The sequence below is a fragment of the Lutjanus erythropterus genome, chromosome 10 (genome assembly GCF_056507025.1).
Source record: "Lutjanus erythropterus isolate fLutEry1 chromosome 10, fLutEry1.hap2, whole genome shotgun sequence".
NCBI lineage: Eukaryota > Metazoa > Chordata > Actinopteri > Lutjaniformes > Lutjanidae > Lutjanus > Lutjanus erythropterus.
Window position 1 is genome coordinate 18,003,674 of NC_139326.1, and position 23,730 is coordinate 18,027,403.

Here is a 23,730-nt window from a genome sequence, read left to right on the forward strand (position 1 = left end):
AGTGTGAGGATTTAGATTTTTTCCCAAATTACAGAAGCTATACTAGAGATTACAGTTAATTACTCATAAGCTTCTCACAGCAAGCTAAATCAATCTCATTAGTAAGTGCAAGTCTGCAAACAAACGTGTCCTTTACATGTAAAGTAATACGATTGTGGGATGTGTATTAATCTGAGCAGGAATGCACAGCAATAAATACTCAAAAAACACTGCAAAAGAGAAAAAACAGTTTGTTCAAAAGTCAAAGAATTCCTTTATTACAAAGTCAGCATGTTGATGACATTCCAAAGAAGACAGGAAGGGCAAAAAAATACATGTGTAGACAGAAATACGGCAAGTCTTTCATTAGGAATTCAGGTACATGCTACATGACTGCCAGACCAGAGGAAAATGAAACTGGTGAAGCAAAGAAAAAGCTCTGAACTTTATAATGATTTTCTTTCCTCCCAAGTTTCTACAGAAGCATATTGCTTTCACATGAGAAAAAAAGGCTCTTTTTCTTAAGGAGCAAATTTTTTATGCTTGACTTTGTTTTTCTGAATTAATGAGATACTTCCAGCAGGCTCTTTATTCCCATTAACTCCCAGTCCCCTCAGAGCCAATAACCAGCACCTCCAGCATGCTCCAGAGGGCCCGGGCTGCCTCGTCACTCTGACCCAACGCCCCCAAACACTGGCTCTCCAGCCCTGACACGGACTCCAGCGAGCTCCCGCAGGCCCAGGCAGTACTGCTGGAGGTTATCTCAATAATTCAGAAAAACAGATTTTTTAAATTTTTTTTTACATGTAAAATGATTTCTTTAATTCAGAAACAGAACCATTTCATGTAGTAAAATATCTCATCAATTCAGAAAAACAACCTTTTTTTCATGAAAAATTCTTATTTGCAAAAAGATGTTTTTTTTAACATGACACATTATCTCATTCATTCAGAAAAACAGCCAAGTTTTTTTTTGTTCTTTTTGAAAAATGATTTCATTCAAAACAGACCCAATATTTTTTTACATGAAAAATTATCTTACTGAGAAAAATGGAGACAATTTTTACATGGAAAATTTGAATTCAGAAAAACAGCTGATTTTCTTAAAGTTGAGAAATTATTCCATTAATTCAGAAAAACGTTGATGATTTTTTTATTAAGAAAATTGGCTAATTCATTTAGAAAAACAAACTTGATATCTTTTACATGAAAAATTCTCACCTTAATTCAGAAAAACAGCAAAACTTTTTTTTTTCTCATGTGAATGCAATACACTTCTATTAACTTCTCCCTGACTTACCATAAAACAAGAATGTTAACTTCAGGTGAAATGAATTCTTCTGCCTCTTTACATCTCCTTTTTGATGCCAGACCCAAACAAGCAAGCATTTCTTGAAACTCAAATTATATAAAGCTCACTTTTCCATACTTTATAAGTATACATACAGCAGGAAGAAACTGAAGAAACTGGTTATTTATCAAGAGTCAGAGTGCTGACTAAACCATTTCTGCTTGTCGGGTCATTTTTAATAAAGGGCACAGTTATTTCTCCTTAGTCAGCATCCATGTTGTGAGAGCTTGTATAAAACAAGAAATCTTTCTGCTTTCCTCATAAAAAAAAATCTTGTCTCTCTTTACTGACCAGATAAGAGAAATATCTGAAATAACTCTGAAGATGGAAGTCAGCCTGAATGTCAGTCTGGGGGAATCCTGCAGCAGCAACCACTCAGTCAGAGGATGCAGGGGGGAGAGGTAGCGTCTTCAAAACCAACTGCACTCTGGGATTTTTTTTTTATATATAACACTGAGCAGCAAACGGCAGCTAAATGGTGTCTGAGCGTGAATGTATGTTTCCCTTGGGGTTATCAATATCAAGATGCATGCCTTGATTTTAAAATACAAAATACAAAATGCTAATAAATACACTATCCTTGAACAAAAATGCTCATTCGGGTAGCAGAAGATATAAATTCTGTTATTGTGGGTGGAGAAGAGATTTGAAGGAAGCAGCTCTGATTCATTGATAGGCCTCCAGAAATACAAAGAAGGTTCAGCACACTGAACCTGACGCGCACACAAGCTCACATAAATTATAATAACATACTGTCACACATCCACACAGGTATGGCCAAAGCAAACAAAACAACAGCTCCACTTTTAGTGAGAAGTTATGCTGATTCTGCAATACTGTACGTTTGGCGTGTAGTGGTACAAAATGTATGATCTGACATCAAAACAAAAATACAAATTTGACTGCAACACATTAAAACAAAAGTTAGACATCTTGGGAAATAATCTGCTTTGTGGCGGACATGAGAAAAGCATGGAAGCCGATTACCACCAATGTGATGATGATGTAAGTCATAATCAGAAATTTTCTTGGAATAATCACTAAGTAGCACAAAATAACTTCCCCAAATTACAACTCACTCATGACTTTATATCTTAAAATGAGAAACCTTCTCAAAATAATGACTTACCATCTCAAAATTAGTCAGTCTAGTTATCTCATTCTGAGTTACTAAGTCATTATTTTGAGATAATTAATTTGAGAAAGTTTCTCATCGTTTTGTAATACTACCTAATGATGTTGAGATACCGAGTCATTATTTTGAGAAAGTTTCCGATTATAATGTGTGAAATAATCCTTTTTCCTCATCACATGGGTGAAAATAAACTTCCTTATTAGACTGAAATCACTCCCAAATCTACCTCTTAAATTTAAGGCCTCAAGATGCCAGAAGATCACTAATTCATATTATATTACTGTGTCTGAATAAAACTGAATAGAACTGAATAAAAATTGAAGATAAAAATGGTAATTTGACACTTTAAAGAGGAGCGTGTGCCGGTGGACCAGCCGGTACATAAATCCCATAAAACAACAAATATCTATTTTACACTTGAATTTTGAATAAGATTTAAAACAAATGACATTCAGTGTGTTAATAAGGGAGATTTAAAAGTACTGGTGGGCAGATTTTATTACCTTTGGACGGAGGCAGACTAGTTGTTTCCCTGTTCCCATTCTTTATGCTAAGCTAACTGACAGTTGGCTGTAGTCTTAGATTTAATGGACAGACGTGTAGTATCGAGCTTCTCATTTAACTCTCAGCACATATTTCCCAAAATGTTGAACTATTTCTTTGATGTGTCAGTGGTGAAATAAGGGCTCGTCTTAAGACACAATCTAATCAAGTAACTTCTTCTTTTTGGAGGACAGATTTTCCCTCTAAATATGATGCAAAATTAATTTCAACAAAATCTTCACAAACTAATACAGAGAATTCAGGAATGAAAATTCACATGAAAACAAGCCAATCACAGACAAAAGGACAATTATCAATCACTAGTTAAGTTATTCTGAGTTTCCCCTTCATCCTGTAATTAATTTTTACTAAGAAGAGCAGCACCCCACCAACAAGGCACATTCCACTGTACAACTTTGCCGTATCTTTTTTTACACACAAGTTCTGGTTATCATTAAGTTTTTAAGGAAGGCTATTTGACAAGCGATCTCTCAGAATCCTTTTAGTAATGATGACCTTTGCTTAAATGTTTGTTTTTAAGCCAAACCTAAAATTACAGACATACAATGGAAGGGTTTTTCTTCATGTCTGTTACAAATAATGTGAAAAAGATCAGCTTAACTTACATATCGCTGCCATGTGTGTGTCAAAAAACAACCCGGTTGTCAGCTATGTGACGATGCAAAAAGATAATCAAATTGTTTTTTAGATGGTTTATTTCACTTAAGAAGTAAGATAACCTTCTCAACCCACAAAGGAACACCTGATTCTTCAGTTTACCTCAGAATGTCAAACTCCCCTAAACTGGAGGCTCAGGTTTTCCCCTGGATAATAAAACAGCATATTGCACCAATGTTTGCCAATTACTCAGAATAGACTTATCTTTTCATTAAGGTAAGAAAAAAAAACACATGGTTAATGCAAATATGTTTCATATCAAACTAAGACCTCAAGGGCAATTTCATAAACATCCGAGGATTTTTTAAAATACACACACACAAAAAAAAAAATAACAGTAATGAAGGAACAATCAGGCACAGAAGAAGAGAACCTGTACTCTCAGCCATTTAAACCCTGTTCTATTGCATCAAAAGGGCCTCATTCAAACACCTGAACATGAATCCCCTCCTTGTAGGAATAATATCAGATATGACTCCAGCTAATCAATGATATGATATTAATTACAACTAAAACATGAGGATGAGCGAAGGGAGGGAGACTTTACTGGTATTCAGACCACTGAAATGAAGTAATACTGACAGATTGATACACACTACCTCACTACCATGTACATGTATGCGTTATGAATAAATGATTAAATTATTGCCCTATTGCACATTCAATAGCACTGCATGTTATAAATCCTAACAGGCATGTTTATGGATGCTGAAACCGCTCTGCTCATCTTTTCCAGCGTAAAGACGTCAACTACATTGCACCAGTTGTTTTTTTCGTGTTTTTGTTGGCTCTATAGCAAGTGCTCTTAGTTTCAAAATTAAATATTAACGGACCCCGGTCTGAATTCCAGTAGGTACAACTTTTATGATCACAGCAGCTCGGATTGTGTCAGTTTCACAGATCAATAACTTAAAATGAAGACTGAACTTAAGATCTTTCAGAATCACATCAGAAATGGGAAGACATAAAAAAGCCTTTCGCAAATATTTGAAATAAATCACTTCATTTTACTTGTCAGACACATACTTAAGAAGCTGACAAACACTATCATCACTTCATGCGCATGAGTTGAACTCTGGCTGAGGTGGAAAGTTCATTCTTGACCTTGGAAACAGTTTGACAGAAAGGTTTAACTCAAATAGAGCTTTGGGTCTTTTAAAGAAGGTTTTAAGGAAGTTAAAAGCTCCAAAAAAAAAAAAAAAAGGTAGTAAATGGACCGTAGGAGTCAGAAAGAAACAGCCATAATGTTTATGTGTATTCGGTTTACTTCAATCTATTTAGTGTTGTCTCTTATCAGCTTAAAAAAAAGGGGGGGGGGGGGTTGTGAAAGAACGAATTTGCGGCTGCATTTGTCTATTTCATGACACTTTCAAGGGTAAAGTTACACAAAAACAAAGACTGAGATAACTCAAACGCAGTCTGAGATTCAGAGTGTGTGTGTGGAAGAACAAAGTCACATCGCAGACAGCTTCTCTCGACTTTAGAGCCCACTGCCAGGCTACAAGTAAGGTATAAAATAATGGAACTCTTTGTTTAAATAAATAAAATTCTTAGGATGGTTAAAAGAAAAGAAATTAGAATAAAATGAAATAACTGGGATAAAACATGTGACGTCTTGGACAAGCATCTAATAAAAATTCCCTCCCAGAAAATAATTTCTTTAACGGATTTTTCTCTTCTTTTCTCTTTTTTCTTTTTTTTTTGCAAAAATGAAAATATAGTTTTTTTTTCAATGTTCTTTGCAAGTGTCCATTTAAAAAAAATTATAGTACCAATGAGTCCTCTTTTGAAATATATCTACAGCTGTACAATAGGTCTTGCAAGTGAAGTCATGAAAAAACAAAAATTAGCGCATCATTTTACATAAAAAAGCCTCTTTACAGATATGGGTTAAAAAGGGTCATAATAAACAATATAAAAAGAAGATAGAAAGACAGCGTTTGCTAATGAGATTCTTCAAGATTCGTCTTCTCTTCGATGGCCTGTTTCACTATTTCAGCCAACTTCAAGCGGTCGACTTTATCAGAGAAGGCCCGTCCTGAAAAGAAAAAGCTGAGGATTTAGGACCTGTAACTGCCTAAATGACACATAAATGAGAAAATGATTCATGCAGACGAGAACAAGACTGTATTCCTTAACTAACCAACACCAACCTATGATTTGTCTCTTTCACTTAAGCATTTCACTTAAACCATTAGAATATTAACTGTTGACAGAGCAATAATTAGGCCCTTACACATATTTCCATTATTTGTTAATCTGCTTATTATTTCCTAAATTAAAGCTGCAGAAGACAATGTGAACTTATCTAATGCAAAACCTTCCAACTCTCTCTGCTACTTCACATCACTCCACTAAGCCCTAAAAGACCAAACATGCACAGACATTTTGCTGGGATTGAAGCGCATTTTCAAGGTTGTCAACCTCTGTAACCAACTAGCAACGTCTGTACAAACAAATTAGGCACGTAGGTTCAGTAGTATGCGGGATTACAAGTTTCAGGTCAGCTGACACATGTGCAAGCGATCCCATGATGATGATGATCACCTCCAGGCATATGCCTGGCACAGATAATAATATTGCCTACTACAGCTGTAATCATTCGAAGTAGAGAAGTAGATGCTGACATTTGAGGAGCTGGAACTAAAGTAAATTTTGCTTTTAGTTGCTGATTAATGTTCTTCCAGTTGAATAATAATAATCGATTAATTGACCCATTGCTTCAGAACTACTGACAATCAGTCTTCAGCCATTCAACACTGCAGTCTGGTCTTGCCTATTTATTAGTTGATATGGACAACTGAACCGTGTCCAGAATGGCAAATGATTATTTAGTGGCAGACTGGCAGCTAAATAAATATAGAGGAAAATAAACATATTCAATTGTTATGTTTATGATGTTCGATAACAGACCTAAAGAGGACAACTACAGAAGGTAAAACAGACACTTTGTTTAATACACAAGAGAATTAAGAGAATTTTGCCAGAAATGGACCAAATGAAAAGTTACTGACCATCCCAGCTGAGTCCTTGCAGGCCGTCTCTCAGCAGCTTACAGTCTCTGTTGAACCTCCAGGCTTCATACATCACCTCATTCAGCTTCTCATCCTCGTTCTCTCCTGCACAAACAAAAAGATTCACTTCAGAAGCTCCTCTCTCTTTCAGAGCTACAACTTCACTGTCACGCCTCATATAAGCTTTGGCATTATAGCCAATTAAAATGAGGGAAAACAGAACATTATTAATAGTTGATCATTCATTTCTCATGCACACAGGCAGTTTCTTTGTTTTGTTTTCATCTCCCGCTGGCAAACTTCTTCTTAATTAAAGAGAAATGAAAAACATACTTAAGAGAAATATAGATATGTCATCTGTGGTGCAATTTAAAGTGTACAAAATGTGTATTTGTAGTTATTTCTTCTGTAAAATGCTGGTTGCACATCTAGTTTTAGTTAAAATGTCTGGGTGGGTTTACTGACCAGCTTGCGGTAGTATACACTGTGCAATGACATCTCTTAATTTTTCCAGCGCTACGTTTGAGTCTTCCCCTCCATTCTCTGGGTCATGAATGAAGAAACTGTCACTGGGCTTGGGGCTGCAACATGGACACCAAAAGCAGATCAAAATTTGGTATTTTATCAGATAAAAGGATTCTTAAAAAAATAATAACAGAGACTATATTCTACATGGATAGTCAGAGACCCAATTAGGAGAATAGTAACTGAAGAGAATGGTGTTTTAGTTCAGATGTAGCACTGAGTAAAGCATTGCTACAGGACTGCAGATGGAAGAAAAACATCAGAAAAACATTACATCCTACCCTCACTGAGCTACTGTACTTATCAGTGCAACAATAATTTAAGTTCAATGTATTTATATTTCAAAAACACAAGATGAGAAAGGTTGAGTCAAAAACCTCAATGAAAACAATCGTACCCCAGTAGTTTCCGCTTCCTGAGGATTGGGTTGTTGACAGAGTTTAGGGGCTTCAGGCTGACGTTAAGATCCTGAATTCTCATGTTGGCCAGCTGCTCTGCATGGGCCTGCTGGATACCTGCCACTACCGCCTGGAAATTAAAGAGGACAGACAGTGAGGAAAAGAAGAAGAGGACAAAAACAAACTAACTTTCAATGGTGGCTTCTGCCAGACAGTTTATTCAGGGCCAGCACTATGACTGCACAACACTGGTGTAGTGCAGGATTTTACACCTTTAACTTCCCACTCACCTTGTCCATCATCATCTGGGCAGACGGCAGCACATTGTCAAGGGCCTCAGTGCAGTTGAGCCAAGGATGAGCCAAGACTCCTTCAATAGTCAGCCTCTCCTCTGGCTTCACCTTCAGCAGCCTGCAGGGAGCAGATGAGGAGGGGAGGGAGAACAAATTATTAGACAGGAAAAGGATGAAAGAAAAAGTGTGAAGGGTGATGAAGGAAGGGCATGAATGAGAATGAAAAGGAAAGGATATAAGCAGACAGGCAAGACAAGTGAGGAGGCAATAACAAACAGGAACAAAACATAATAAGCAGGCATATAGCAGTTTTATATCTTTGGGATATTAGAAAGGCAAAAAAAAAAACTAAAAGAGGGGCATCGTATGTTTTGGAAGTACAGCGAGATAAGGTAGCCAACCAGAGCAGGGACAAAAAAGAAACGACTTACTTGCGTACAATGTCCTTGGCCATCTCAGAGATCTGGCTCCACTCATCTTCAGGGAAGTCAAAGCTGCCTGTCATAATCTTCTTCCTCATGTCCTTCGGGATGGTGCGACTGTGGTGCTTGGAGTAGAACGGAGGATAGCCACACAGCATCACGTAGATAATCACACCAAGAGACCACAAGTCACAGCTCTGAGGAACAATTAAAAAGAGAAAAGAAACATTTATTTTAAAAATACTTTCAATAAATCAGTCCACAGACTGTTATAGGCAACTATGAAAGTTGGTGAACTTAAATTACAATCCAGTGTTACAATGTTACAATTGGCAACACTATTCAATTAATACATACAAACTGCTTCATAGTAGTACCGTTAAGTCAAATACTTGCAACAATACTTGCCACCAAGCCTAAACACTTAGCTCAACAGGTTTGGGTCTCACCTTGTTATATGTATAAGGAGTGGGTGAGGTAGGTATAATTCCAGACTTTTCCTTCTGGTGTCTTCTTTGAGCCTCAAGTACCTGAACAGACATAACAGCAAAATGGAAACCTTTAATTTTTGCTTAAGAGTAAGGAGCGAATCTGCATATTCATTTAACATGCATTTACTGGATGAATCCTATGTTAACTTTTTACCTGAGGTGCTACATAGTAGGGAGTGAACTGAGGGGTCATCAAGTCTCCTTGATCAATCTTGGCAAAACCAAAGTCACACAACTTCACAGGTGCATCCTGTGGAACAGACAGAATCACAGAGTGAGCAGCACGAACGTGAAGCGAGTACAGAAACATATTTCAGTAGCTTCCTGTAAAAAACCATCTCGGTTTGCTTGTGGCTCAGTGGCTTGAGTTTCAGGGGTATTGTTGAAGGTGCTGCCAGAACAAATGCAGATTGTATGTATCCAAATCCTCTTCGTTAACACAGCCACTAAATGCTCCTCCTTGCAGTGTTTCAACAAGTAAAGGCTACAGCCTTTAAGTCCAACAACATTTATTTTTTTGTACAGTATACATTTAATACTGTGAACTGCATTAGTAGCATCAGTCATAGCATCAGAAGTGGTACACTTTTAAAAACTGTAGCATGTAGCTTCAGCTACTTACCAGAGAGTTATCCTTGAAGAGCAGGTTCTCTGGCTTCAGGTCACGATGTGCAATATTTAGGGAGTGACAATGTTCCAAGGCTTGACTGATCTACAGAGGAAAGACACATCAGACTGAGACACTAGTGTGGTGGTGGGGGGTGTCTCTGTTTCAAGCCAGCCTTGAAACATACTTGATTTGAGCTGGTGTGTGTTGCTTATTCTGCCTCATGTGCTGCTTTATCCAAGCAGGGGGTTGCTAATGACATGGGAAGGCAGCAAGTTATGCTGTTACACACAGAGGAAAAGTGTTTCAAACAATTAGTTAAGAGTTAAATATGTAGATCACTGGTTTCCAACCTGGGGGTACGAACAACCAATAGAGGATGCCAAAACTTCAAGGAGGAGGGGGGTACAGAAACTCTTAAACATATATAGCAGGTCTATATCTCAACATTTTTTTTTTTTTTTTTTTTAAGAAAATCAAATGAAATTGTTGTAAAGGAAAAAGTGGTTTGTTGGGAACCACTGACCATCACATTCAGAAACTGTGTTTGTGTCTGTGTTGACTCTTGATATGCTGATTGTGTGTCTTCACCTACCTGTTTGGTGACCTGGCTGGCCATCTTTTCAGTAAAGTGCCTGTGCTGACTGATTCTGTGGAACAGCTCACCACCCTCCATCATCTCCATAACAATAAGGAGCCTTGCTCTGTCAAAAACAAAAAAATCAATCAAACATAAATAAGAAAGGAGGTGTTGATTGTCACAGGAAACAGCCAACAAGAGGAGATGGACTGACATACATTGAAAAAAGAAAAGGTTACACACACAGACACACACACAGAGCTCTTTACCTGGGGCTGGACTCATGTGGGAACTGGACACTATTGGCATAAACCTCCAGGATTTGCACAATGTTTGGATGGTTGGCACACATCATGTGGAGACGTACCTGCATGGAAGAGAATCAAACACTGTGTATACAGTAATTCACTTCAGTATGTTACACTTAAATCTTAAAACCATGAGAAACACCTGCAACAAAGAACAGCATCCCATCCTTGATACAATCATTCTGTTTATGTTAATAAAGTTCTAGTGTTGAGTTTGGGCACTATCCACAGCAGGGCAGCAACTAATGATTGTTTCCATTGTTAATTAATCTGTCGATCATTTTCTCAATTAATAAATTCTGTCACAATCTTATCAGTTGAAAATAGGTCCAAACTTGTGGACCTATATGTGGACACACAACTGTATGCTTCACATACTTGGACCTTGATTTCTGTGATGATCATTTTCATCATCAATCAATCTGTTGATCACTTTCTCTATTAATTAATTAGTTATTAGGTCAATAAAATTTTGAAAAATGTCAATCAGTGTTTCCCAGAGTCCAAGATGACGTCCTCAAATGTTCACAACTCAAAGATATTCAGTTTGCTGTCAGAGAGGAGTTAAGAAACTAGAAATAATTAACATTTAAGAAGATGAAAAAAGAGAATTTAGACATTTTCTCATCAATCTCAAACTGATTATTATTAAATTAAATTATTAATTAAATAGTCAGCAATTAATTTAATAATAGATAAATATTGTACAATGACAAATTGGTAAAAATTAATGTTTATGGTGACATGGTAAATTATTTTCCAATTATGCCATAAAACCCGTCCCCCTAAGTGATTTGTGACATTGCCCATAATGTCATTTGAGGAATTGGAGTGATGCTGCAGTAACAGTAATATACAGTAGCTGACACATTTTGATGGTTTCACAGCACGTGTTGTCATATCAGCAAACCCAAACACAGTGTCTACACAGCCCATGTAGAGAAAGCAGCATGAAGCAGAGCAGCAGCTTTATTCCTCCATCTGTGTCTACACAGGACGTGTGCAGGCACAGTGCTGACTGCCGGTCAGCCAGTCGTCAGAACAGAACACACAATCACTGTACTTGTGCATGTGAAATGGAAAAAAAACAGACTTGGAAGTGTAAAATGGACTTCAGGCCATGTTAATACATGTACATTGCATATCAAACACAAGCTTTAGACAGCTGTATTCATTAAATAGAAGCTTATCTGTTCCATCTGATGTGCAGTAGATGCACAACTGAAAAATGTTGCACCTGTGTGAACAGGTGATAATAGAAATTCACCACCAAATATCCAAGCTATGTGCATTACTGTTAACGTTAAGAAGGTTTCTTCCAACTACAGGCTGATTTTTAGTAGTCTGCGTAATGTGGCGAACAGGAGTCGTACCGAAGTAAATATTCACAGATTTCCACAATTAACCTCCCCTCGTTATGTTCATTCAACTTACAAAGAAAACGTGTAGGAGGCAATACAATGCTACTAAGTAGACCAATCACAACTGTTGCGGTCTGCGTCACTGCAAAATGTAGTTACATTTATGGGGAAGAGCAAGGCAGGTTCCCCTATAGTGTAGATTGAACACACAAGTATAAAACAGCCTTAACTCACTGCAATGGTGCAGCTTATTCAGTGTCAGACTAAGCAAAAAGCAGTTTATAAGACAGACCAAGACAGTGTTGATAAACCAAACATAAACTGAACTCATCATCATTGTTCACTCAAACAAAACATAGCTTTTGTAGCTTTTAGAGTGCAAGGTTCTCATTTTTTAAGTTGATAAAAGTGCCTGCAGAATACATTAGTTTAGTGGTAATAATCTGTGTGTGTTTGCTTGTCAGTGACAGATTTCACAGATCAGCAGCTTGTGTGAACTAAGTCTGTGTTGTTTGTTGTGGCTGCATGTCTCACTGCTGTATAAGCTGCTTGATCAAAACAGAAGGCTGCTAATGACATGGAAAGGCTGCTAGACACACTGTTCACCACAGGGAGACAATGTTACAGACAACAAAGCCCATACAAACAGACAGAAGCAGCGCAGGAGACAGATTGACGGGAAAAGAAAAACAGGAATTAATAAAGACTGATAACAGGCAGACAGACAGACAGCCAAAGAGTATTGATATGGCCAAAAACAACAGACAACAGACATTAATCACAAGCGCAACTGAGTTTCCTCTAACCTCATTTCTGGCCTTGGGGCGATCAATGAGGATCTTCAGGGCCAGCCTTTCCTGAGTTGACTTCTTCACACAAACTCTGAGCAGGAAGAAAACAAACAAATGTCTCAGTCAACATTATGATAACCCAGTCTGTGTCACAGATGTGATCATAAATGCAAAGAATCAATAATAAGTCGTTTATGTAGCCTTATTTTCAGGTGTTTCTGTTACCAAACACAACCACTGTGTCTGTTTATATAATACACAGCCGGTTATTTTCCATTATTCTTGTTTGTATGGTAAAGAAACATGATCACTAATAAGTCAAGATGATTTTATTTATAAAGCCCAAAACCACAAACCTGTCTTAGAGGATATCAAGTGTTCAATAAAAGGCATCAATTTGTAGCCTAATAAAATATCCAGTTTGCAGTTACTCTCTGCTTTTTCCTTGACCAATGTGTGCTCACCTTTGCTTGAAATACAGCTACATTGTTCAAGAAATTCATGAACCCCTTACCCTTTCATGCTTTTATGCCTGCATCATTCCATCAAATGGAAATATTTTTCATTCCCATTCATGAGCCAGAGCAGATATTAATGCCTTCTTGCCTTAGGTAAGAAAAACCTTATCAAAACTTGTTTACAGGTAAATATAAGTAAATTAATATATGATAGCTCTTCCCAAGAGTAGCTTTTTCATATTTATTGGACATTTTATTATTTGCCCCACTAGCATCTTTTGAATAATTTACAAATAGCACACAAAATGCCACATTAAACCATATTAACTGTGATGTAACATTGAACCTAATGCAACTAAAACTTTCTCAAGATTATTCACTCAAAAAAAAATAAAAGCAACATGTTTGAATCTGCATGCCAGACTTTTGGTAAATTACTAGTTTTTAACTGGGAAAATCTGTTGAAGTCCGACATATTTAAATCTCTTCAGTCATCATGTCCAGTGAAACGAGATGCAATCACTATGATGACAATGCCCTGTGGTTACGGAGGCTTGAACTTCCCAAAAGCCTCCAAGGGACTCATCAGGGATATCAGTGAAATCTATTCTGATTAGGCCAAACTGGTCAAAACACTTTAAAGCCCTAAGTCACACACGACCAACTATGTCACCAATTTTGTTGCCTTTAGCTTGAAAGAAAGAAGAGCTAAAAAGCTGAGCTAGGCTAAATCCTGGCAGCCGCTGCAGTGGACCAACAGCCTCCTTACATGGGGCAGATACTTTACCAACTGAGCTACAGGGCCGCCCCTAATTGCATGTTTTGATTGTGATTATTAATATGTGCTCATCTCTATGCCAGGAGACAACAAGTGAATATGATATGATAGTTAAATTCAGCAGATTATGTTGAAAATCAAACATTTTTCAAGGAGTACATTCAAATTCAAGCACATTCCTCACCTTAAAGACATAACAGTTAAATTAAGGAATTTTCCAAACATTGATATTGGCCTATTACCTGTTATATCAGTATATACCTGTCAGCCGATAAGAAATTGCAGGACAGAAAAGCAGAAACTATGTCCCCACTACATAATTTGTCCACCAGAGAGCACTGACAATTTGGTTTTTCAACTGTGACATGTCCTGCTTAGTATCTTGGTCACAAGGTGAGACCTACAATTCTCTCAGTATTGGCCTCAAAAATCCTGCAACGATCACAATAGTCTGAACATGAGTTTGTGGTGTTTGTTTAGGGATTCATTTATATCTTTATTTTATTAGATTTTTTTTTTTTTTTTTAAATCAATATTGTCAATTTATATGGTTCTGCAGGTGTTATACATTTGCACCCTACTTAAAACAGAGACAAGACATCAGCCAACTAACTAGAGTTAGCAACAGTATTTTGGCAACATCACATTTTGTTATGGGAAATATGAGTCATGTCCGTATCTGTATAATGAAAGCAAAACAAAAGAAAGCTGTCTGAGTCCAACATAATTTTTTCATGTATTCATATTCAAGGTTGAAAGAAAATTTGAATGTATATCTCCATCCAATCGTTTTCTTAAAACTACATTCTAGGATTGCAGCAGAAAACTCATGAAATATGGACTGCAGAGATATACATTTCATTTTCGAAAACGTCTCAACGTCAACTTTCAACTGTTGGGCAATTGGTTTTGCAACAAGACAGAGAAAAGACACAAAAAGGCGACATAAGGTACACTGGAGGGAGTTACAGGCACTGAATGTTGTAGGCTTGGGAGAACAAAAGTGGCAGGTTGACCTTACAACCCCAGTACAAAAAAAAAAGTGCTAAATTTCATTCATGATTTTACAAAAAAAAAGTATACTAAATGTCACTTGTATGAATATAGGTTTTACAGTACAGATCAACAAAAAAAATTATCAGACAATGCATGAAATGAACAAAATCGGTACAGTAGGCAGAATCACGAAAACACTGTCACCACCTATGTCACATCATCATCATAGTCACCAATGTGTCAAGAACCAGCTCCTTTCTGCCTCCTCTAAGCGGCAAAGACTCAAATAGTCACTTTAAACAGCAACCTCTGGCCCGTAAACTCAGATTACACCAGTAAAGCATTCCTGCGAGAAACATTCGGCTTTGACCAAAGTTCACTTCACTGGAAAAGCAATACGTACCTAATGAATCACAGAGTTAGACAGAGGGAGGCTGGTACAGTAAGAGACACAAATGTGCTACGAGACAGAAAGAGCTGAGTAGGGGGGAGTGATGAAGGGACTCAAAAAAGATTCATATTTGGCATAAGTTTCCATGAATCAGAGTGAAATGGAATGCTACAAAAATAAGAGCCAAGGTGACTAAGAGCTGCCTGGAAAGAAATTAAGTACAACATGAATCATCAGTGTTTAAGAGTGTGTTAACATGGAGGACTGATGAGTCAGTTTCTCAACTTGAGGCCAAAACTACACACGTTAGGAAATAACAGGTTGCTCTGTACTGATCGAGACCCATGATAACTTCAAGTGCAAGCAGAGCAGGAGGAATCAGTGACACAGACTGACATAATAGAGCCTGTATCCAGCAGGAATCAGCAGGGCAGTCAGACTTGCACACAGATCTAAAAGCTGAATGAGAAAATACTGTCTCCCTTTAACATTTAGTAGAACACTGTTAATAACAGAAATGGAATAGTTTTAACGATTGTTATGTTTAATCAAGGGCTAATAAATAAATAGTGAAAAATATCCAACCCATCAACAGGCGGAAAGTAATGTCAAAAAATGTCTTGTTTTGTCAGTCCAAAACACAAAGTTATTCAGTTTAACATGATAATACAGGGAGAAAGGCAGGGAACCTCCATATTTGATGAAAACAGCCTTTTCTTCCTAATTTAATAGTTAACTGATTATTTAAGTAGTTAAATTCTTTTGTATCTTGAGACGCCAGATTTACTTGCCACATTTACACAACTTAAAGGGTATTTTAATGACTTAAATGTAAAAAGGCTCCAGAGTCATGCTGTCAGTATTTCAATAATGTGAGCTTTCCTGTAATATTTTACTCCCCATGTGTTAGTGTGGGAAATATGAAGAAGGGAGTCCACAGATAAAGAAACTGCTGACTTTTATAACTGATCCCTTGCGCATCCGCAAGCATTCGATATAAGTAAAATTTTCCAAAACAAGGTTAGCTGCTTTGCACGAGTTACAAGGAATTTTATATATACATTTTTACCACAACATGTATGCATATATCATTTGCACAGGAATGCTTTCAAAAACAGGCTACAAAATACTTTCACTCCAGGGTGTGAGGGACTTAAGTTTTGGGTTGGATTCAAGTCCAGGACGCTGCAGTTACATGATTGCGTCTGAGCCAAATGAGCCACCAACTACAACAAAACTGGTGCCAAACATCGGCATATTAATATTAAGCCTCGAGTTGTGACAGTGTTACACGCTAGTGGTTGGTCCGATCCACTCAATTGACAGGCATCTGGCCCTTTCATATTTCTTAATATGTGTTAATGTGTGAAGGATAAAGTCAAACTGTGTTGGTGAATTGGTGCCACACTGAACCAGATGCAATAAAGCCACAGGAGAAGTAGGAACATGTAGGAGGGCTTTTTGGCAGCAGTCACAAAGTTTATCCATTTGACAGGCCAGTTAACAAATAATCTGCTCTGACATCACACATGAATCCAGTTGTTGGTGTGTCTGCAACCACTTTGTATGCACTCCACAGAAGCATTCACAACTGTGGCTTAGTCATGCACAGCAATGGCTGAGCAATATATCAATATTTATCTCTATCTTTAATCCTATCATGGGATTTTATAATACTTTGAGTCATGGTACACTATTTTCAGATCTAAACAAAACAAGAAAGCACTCTCACTTTCAATGCCAGCTCTGCTCTCTCAACTGGGCTTCACCCAGCATGACAGACTTATACATGTATGATCGAAAATAAAAGCTCCTCCAAATATGATTACCTATTTCCAATTTAACAGGTAATTTCCCATTTACAAATAGAAGCCATGATGATGTCTCCTAGTTATGCAATAGCTATACTTGTACTGCTCCAAATTAAATGAAAACATTTTGTTATAAGTTCTGTCTACACAGTCCTGCCTCTGCAGCAACAGTTTGACATTAACATCAATCTGATGCAGCACAAATGCAGTTAAATCAGTAGAAAGGATAATATTTAGAGACTGGAGAAAGGCCACGGTGAGACGTATTTCTTAACACACTCTTACACACACACACACACTCTTACACACACACACACACTCTTACACACACACACACACACACACACACACACACACACACACCTGACGGGTCCACTGATGCCAGCTCCCAACTTCTGTGTCCAGTTTATGTTGTACTCGTCCAGGATAGAGGTCTCCTGTCGGGAAGAGAAACCACACCAAACAACACATCAGATGTTTAAAGAACTAGTATGTTGTACAAAGCTAGGATTAGATTTTTGATTCCCCTGTACTTTCAATAGTTATTAGCATAGTTTCTGTCATGTAGTACAATCAACAGCTCACAGCCACCAAGCCTGCATATGACAGAAGAAGAAAAAGACTGCATACAACAAAGACCATCCTCAATTATTGTCAGTACAGAAGATCAGATGAAACAGTTCTATCTTTATATCTATCTGATATAGACTTTCCACAGGATCGAAATTCTCTTACAAAAGAGTTTGGCAGATTATACAGACATTCTACTAAGAGTAAGACTGCTGTACATTTTCTCCTACTATCTTAGCACTGGCTTGTGTGATAGCTATGGTATCCATTATCATTTGTCTAGTTTCATGATCGTGCTAATCCTTTATTCAGATTATTCTTGGAAAAAGTGGCAACTTGGCTGCTATAAAACTCATATGCCTGAGTAAGCTTTGCCTTTGCTGCCAATAAAAGGATTATATAAGAAGGGTGAAATGCTATCTATGAAGAGGGGAAACACTGGGATGACCTCTTTGGATACAAGCTGGATATTAATATGTTTTTAAATATGTCCAACTTTGTGCTGTATTTATGTAAATAATGTTGACTGACCAAATCTTTCAGTCACAAAACATCAGAAGATCAGAAAATTAGCCCTTTTCCTCCTTTCCAGACAATACGTACATTGGTCTTGGCCAGCACAATGAGTTTAATTGTGTGCCACTGCCAACAACTACCATCTCCTCCCAGTCACCACTGCTCTGGCCAGTCCAATCTAGGATAGGTGGAGATTACGTAATGATTGTGATGATGATTGTGATTACGACAAGAAGCTGGTATTTACTATACAACTACCCAGAGGTCTGTACTACATATCTTTGAAGGATCAAACTTCATTAGTACGTCCAACATTGGCAGGCCTGGATAATGGATCGAACAAAACTAGGTACCAACAGGCTCTGTTAACTCTAGGTTTTCCAATCCAGCAATGAAGAGGCAGAGTTTATGAATACAAACGAACTACCTGCACCATCAGTAGACCATGAGCAATGTATTCAGGTTAGGCAAAAACCACACAGGCTGTTGTTTAGACCAGTGGTTCTAAACGTGGGTGTTGGGACACCTAAGAGGATTGTGAAATAATTTCCAGGGGTTGCCAGATGGTAGTGGAGAATTAAATGACATATTGTGGCAAGCAACACAGAAATGAGAGCTAGGAAGCAGCTCATAGTGATGTCAGCCCCTCATAGACAATCAACATAAGTCACAAAATGTGCAAAATAAACACCCACCTCACTTATGGTTACAACTATGAACCAGCACAAAATGACAATTACCAAAATAAACCACCATGTTCTGAACAAACACTAACACTAACTTTTGGAACATGAAATAAACTGCTCAGTTCAGCAAGCATGTTGGGAAGTGAGGCTGTATTTTAGACTAGGAATGTTTTTTGCATTATATTAGCAGTACCACTAATATAATTTACCTTACAAAAGATTTTATTGAATGCATCTGTTAGTTTTCATGTACTATACAATAATAAGCAAATTAGTCGTGCAGCATGGTGATTTCTTGATTAAGACTGTGCAGAGTCTTGATAACCAGAGAGCCTGGATTAAACCTAAAGTTAGCTAGCTAATCTAGCACAAATCTTTCTTCATGATAACGGCCCCAGCAGTAGCCCAGTGTGTGTTCCAGTTCTCAGCACCATGCCCCCAGTCAACCCAGCATTATGCACATTCTGAACCAACTGTGAAAGCGGGGGCCAGGGCCACTTGAGATTGAGATCACATTTTACTGCTGACATTAATGCCCGGGCAGTGACACACAGAGGGGAGCATGCCAGGAACAAATCCCATGACCAAGCTGTATAGATCCAAGCTCCAGAGTCATGTGGAACAGGTTTTTCATGATTCACATTTCTGTCATTTGTAAGGTACACAAAAACTCTTGTGCAGTCAAGAGCTATCATGTGATATACCAACCTATGATAGTCTCGCACTACCAATGTACTCTTTATTGCATTTATTATTAGAGCAATGGGGTGACTGAAGTAGCTATTGGTTGGCCATTATTGGCTTATCACAGGTATATCAGTCGATATCTGTATCAGTACATGTGCTGATATGAAAACTTTTTTTTGGATTTTGCTTTATTTTATGCAGCATTATTTCTAATTATTTAATTACCAGTGCAAGTTCATTGTTTCAGTGACCTTATGTCATTTTGGAAAATAAAGTTTATTGTTAAACCGTAAAATATCTTTCCTCCATGACATATCTTTGTTGCAAGTGTTGGATAAGTGCATTTGAAGGACCATTGTGATTTCAGCTGATTAGGAAGGTAATAAAATATCAAGACACTTGAATATCGCAATATTATGTCTTTTGACATTGTATTCATTTTGTGTTTAAAGCCCTGTCAGACAAATTGTAATGTTGCTATCTAGCTTCACTGTTCTGACAATTTTAAAAAGCAAGTTTTTGTTAAACTTACAGTTTATGCCCATTGTGGTGTATTCCTCACACTATGTAGTTTCCCTATAATTAAATTTTTAAAAAATAGCAATATATCATCTTGCTTAGTGTTATTGCAATATATTGAATCGTAACCCCTATAGTGGGAGACGTATCATATCACCAGAAATTTTCCCCCATATGTAGATATAGAAACTTTGTTACTCCCTACAATCATCTGCATCGGTGAAATCAGTTTCAGTCAGGCCCTGTAAGTAACACTGAAAATCATTTAAATAAGAACACTTAACCAAATAAAGATCAAAAGTTATTACTGGTACAGAAGTGAGAAGTCCTGCAATATCAACTTGCTTGAAGATTTACATGTGATTTTGGTAAAAACAAAAATTACCTTGATGAATTTGTCTGCGTTGTTATCCTCCGACATGGTGTCTGTTGCTCTGGACAGATGAAGTCTGCCTCGCCAATATCAGACAGTTGACAGTCAAAACAAAGCGTCTTTCTTTGACCTTCACAAAGTTTTGGTCTTGCGACCCCGGGCTGGACCAAGATTTGTTATATTACTACTGATGACAGGACCATGCCATCAGGGCGAAATGATATTCGGCCACCGATCAGCCAAAGCCGAGTTTGGTTCACCCAGCAGCCGGTGCGATGTAATGTCAGATCAGACCAGCTCGGCTCACAGCCTCGGGGTCCGACTCGCTCTTCAAGTCGTCTTAAATTCACTGTAGTGACCATGTAGAGTTCCAAACTCCGAGCAAGGTGACCAGAAAAGCCGAAGACAAGCCCAATGTGGACTAGCCCACCACTTTTGGAGAGGCACTGAACATAGGACGAGAAATGTATTTTTAGCCAGCGCAACGAGCGCAGAGCTGTGCTAACACTGCGAACTCACCGGGGACGGTTAGCTCGCTTGCTAGCAAGAGAGCTGGTGCCGGTCCATCCCACGGTCAACGCAGATGATTACACAGCAAAGGCAGCCATGAAAGATACGGTGAACCTGTTTGAAAATCACCGGTGTTATCTCCGACAAGCGCTGGGTTGATCTGACACAGCGAGCACACCGTGTTCCCAAAAGCAGAGCAGCCTATTATGTCGTCGAGCCGAGGATGCTAACACGCTAGCAAGTTAGCTCAAGTGGCGAGTTCGTTTTAAGCCACAAATATTAAGATTTGTCCGTAAGACAGTATAATAGATATAAGCTCTGGTACGGAACAATAACACCATCTCAGTGAGGGAAAGTGTTAATGAAGAATGTGTTTAGAGGTTAACATGGAAATACACGCATCTCTGGACTATTTTGCTAATCCCATAGCAGCTTCTTGTCAGTTAGATACACAACCTGAGTCGGCACTACGCAATAGCAGTCTGTGCAGAACGCCTGATAAAAATGTTTGGAAATGCTTTGTAAATTTGGATTATGTGCGGTAGGGGATTTTTTGCAAACCGAAAAATAACTATTTTGATACATACGAATGTATTCTTGGCCAGTACAATTTAAATCTGAACTGTTTTAAAGTTTAATACAAATGTGTTTGAAATGGACAGAGTTGTATGGGTCCTTGTAAGGTCCCAGTTTTCTTTTTCTTTTCTTTTTGATAAACTTTATTAACAATTTGCACTATGTACAAACAATAAGGGGCAAATTTGTTTGAGATACAGTGTTGAAATACTGACCACATAAATGAAATGAAATGAAATGAAATGAAATTGAATTCAATTAAAATTAAAAAATAAAGAAAGGGAGTTCTTCAATTTTAAAAGTGGTACTGCATTTTTCCTTTCCATAAACCAAATGAAATAAACAATTCTCTTTGGAGGATGATTAATGTTTCCAAAAGTCATAAGTCATCCTAAAATGTTTTAGTATATGTAAAGATAGAAACAATAACTGTTCTGTCATTTCTATATCAGCTTTACAAAAAGAACTGGCTTGGCTGATGAGCTGAACCTGTTTTTCAATAGATGTAACACACAGGCCTCCTCCCACCAAATCTCAACCAACACCCAACCTCCAGCAACTGGTGTGACTAGCACTTGACCCCCTGCAGTTTGCCTACCAGGAGAACACTGGAGTGTAGCAGGTGTGATACTCTGACCAGGCTTATTCCCATCCCAACAAGGCTGAAGATCATGTTCTTAATGGTCTTCATTTCTCCAGTGTATTTAACACCATATGGCCTCAGCTGTTAGCAAACAAGCTTGGGGCCATGCAAGTGAACACACAACACTTGTTTGCTGGATGCCCTCTGCTCAGAAGATGTTGGGGTACTTCACTATTTCAGATTAGAGTAGGCTGGGCACACATGGGTCCTCTATGAGAAGGCTCTGAGGCTTGTGTCTGCAACAAATGGAGGGAACAGATTATTGACTATAGTTTGTGAGCAATTGAATTTCAAGAAAATAAAGTTTTTTGAAAGGGCAGGAAATAAATCTGATGTGAAGCAACCTCAAATAACTTTATTTGTCATTATTATTCCTCACCAATTTAACCAGTGAATTTGCCTCTGCTTGCAGAACAGAGGCAAATTGTTTTTGCCCTAGTGAAAACCAGACTTTGAAAAAAAGCGGAAACATTGCCTCTGTCATCTCTAATGTGGATAACAGATCAGACATTTTTCTCAATCCATTCCTCATAATAAGGATTTGTTCTTGTGCACAGCACATCTGTTGTTCAACATGCCCTATGTTGGCTTGTGATTAAAAAAGAACCAATAAAGGAACCAATAAAAAAGTATATATATAATTAAGTCACAACACTAGATAAATTGAATTTCAACTAATTTCCCAAAGATCTCTCTGGGTATACTGAACAAAAGACTTTTTATTAGAGGATAAGAGAGGTTTCCAGCCAATTAATCTTTATCATACCATCTAGACCTTCAAAATCAATGTCTCAAAAGCTCTCTTCGTAGTTTAGTAGATCCCTTTTAAATAATGGGTTATAAATTCAAATTTTGTTTTCTTTTTATATTCAATATGATGTGATGTGCACAGGTGTTGGTGATCCTTGTTATAGGTCAGTGATTATCAACTACTTTGGAATCTTTTACAGGTTTGCATTTTAGTATAATTATAACTTGTTTCATATAGTGTAAGGGAGCATATATCTACTAAACTTCTGTAATAAAAACATACAGGGAACTATTAACTATTTACCCATTTAGATGTATGTAGTGACCAAAAATACATAAATAAATAAATAAAATTCTAGCATATAGGGCAGTTTATAGTACTGCATTGTTTTCTCAGATAGATTAGCATCCAAGAGGGCACGTTATCACATTTTCTTGCACATGGTGCCACTGTAAAGTCACTTACTGCAGGGGTGTGGGAAGTGGTGCATTTTTGTACACCTGTAATCTATAATCAACAGCATTGCAATAATTTCCAAGCAAATATTATGTTTTTGTTGAGGTAACATATTTATTCAGGTATATGGTAATTTTCAAGCTGTAATTGGAGGTGGCATTGTATTGGATTTCTGTATATAGAGATGTGTTTCTATTATTTTGTCCACCTCCTTTTGTCCACATAAGGGGGCAAGATATGTGTGCAATAATAAGTCCTATTTGAATCCTATCTCTAGTCAATTCTTAAATGCAAAAACTCACTGTAGGTCTATTTGCTGTGTGTCTCACTTTACAGTAATGCAAATAATGAATGAATGTTTTGACCAGAAAACAAACTGTTACAGGTAGTGTTGAGATGTAATTAGGATTAAATGGAATATTGTAAATCAATATTGTCCCTTCATGAATTGTGCTGCTTATATGGTCCTAAGTTATGAAGGATAAAAAAAGATGAATGAATGAATAAATACATAAATAAATATACATTCTGGT

The 23,730-nt window shown here is 37.5% G+C and overlaps 1 protein-coding gene across 1 annotated transcript; it reads right to left on the reverse strand.

The window, feature by feature from the left end:
• Positions 1–5,075: 5,075 nt before the first annotated feature.
• mapkapk5 (MAPK activated protein kinase 5) lies at positions 5,076–21,259 on the reverse strand. Its single transcript, XM_084728469.1, has 14 exons — positions 20,274–21,259; positions 17,274–17,347; positions 12,492–12,567; positions 10,286–10,383; positions 10,032–10,140; positions 9,452–9,541; positions 8,984–9,079; positions 8,788–8,868; positions 8,348–8,535; positions 7,914–8,034; positions 7,623–7,753; positions 7,166–7,281; positions 6,701–6,805; positions 5,076–5,724 (listed from the first exon to the last, which is right to left on the reverse strand). Exons 1-14 carry the CDS (start codon positions 20,307–20,309, stop codon positions 5,630–5,632), a joined length of 1,416 nt encoding a protein of 471 aa, XP_084584595.1. The 5' UTR covers positions 20,310–21,259; the 3' UTR covers positions 5,076–5,629.
• Between the last annotated feature and the right edge of the window lie 2,471 nt (positions 21,260–23,730).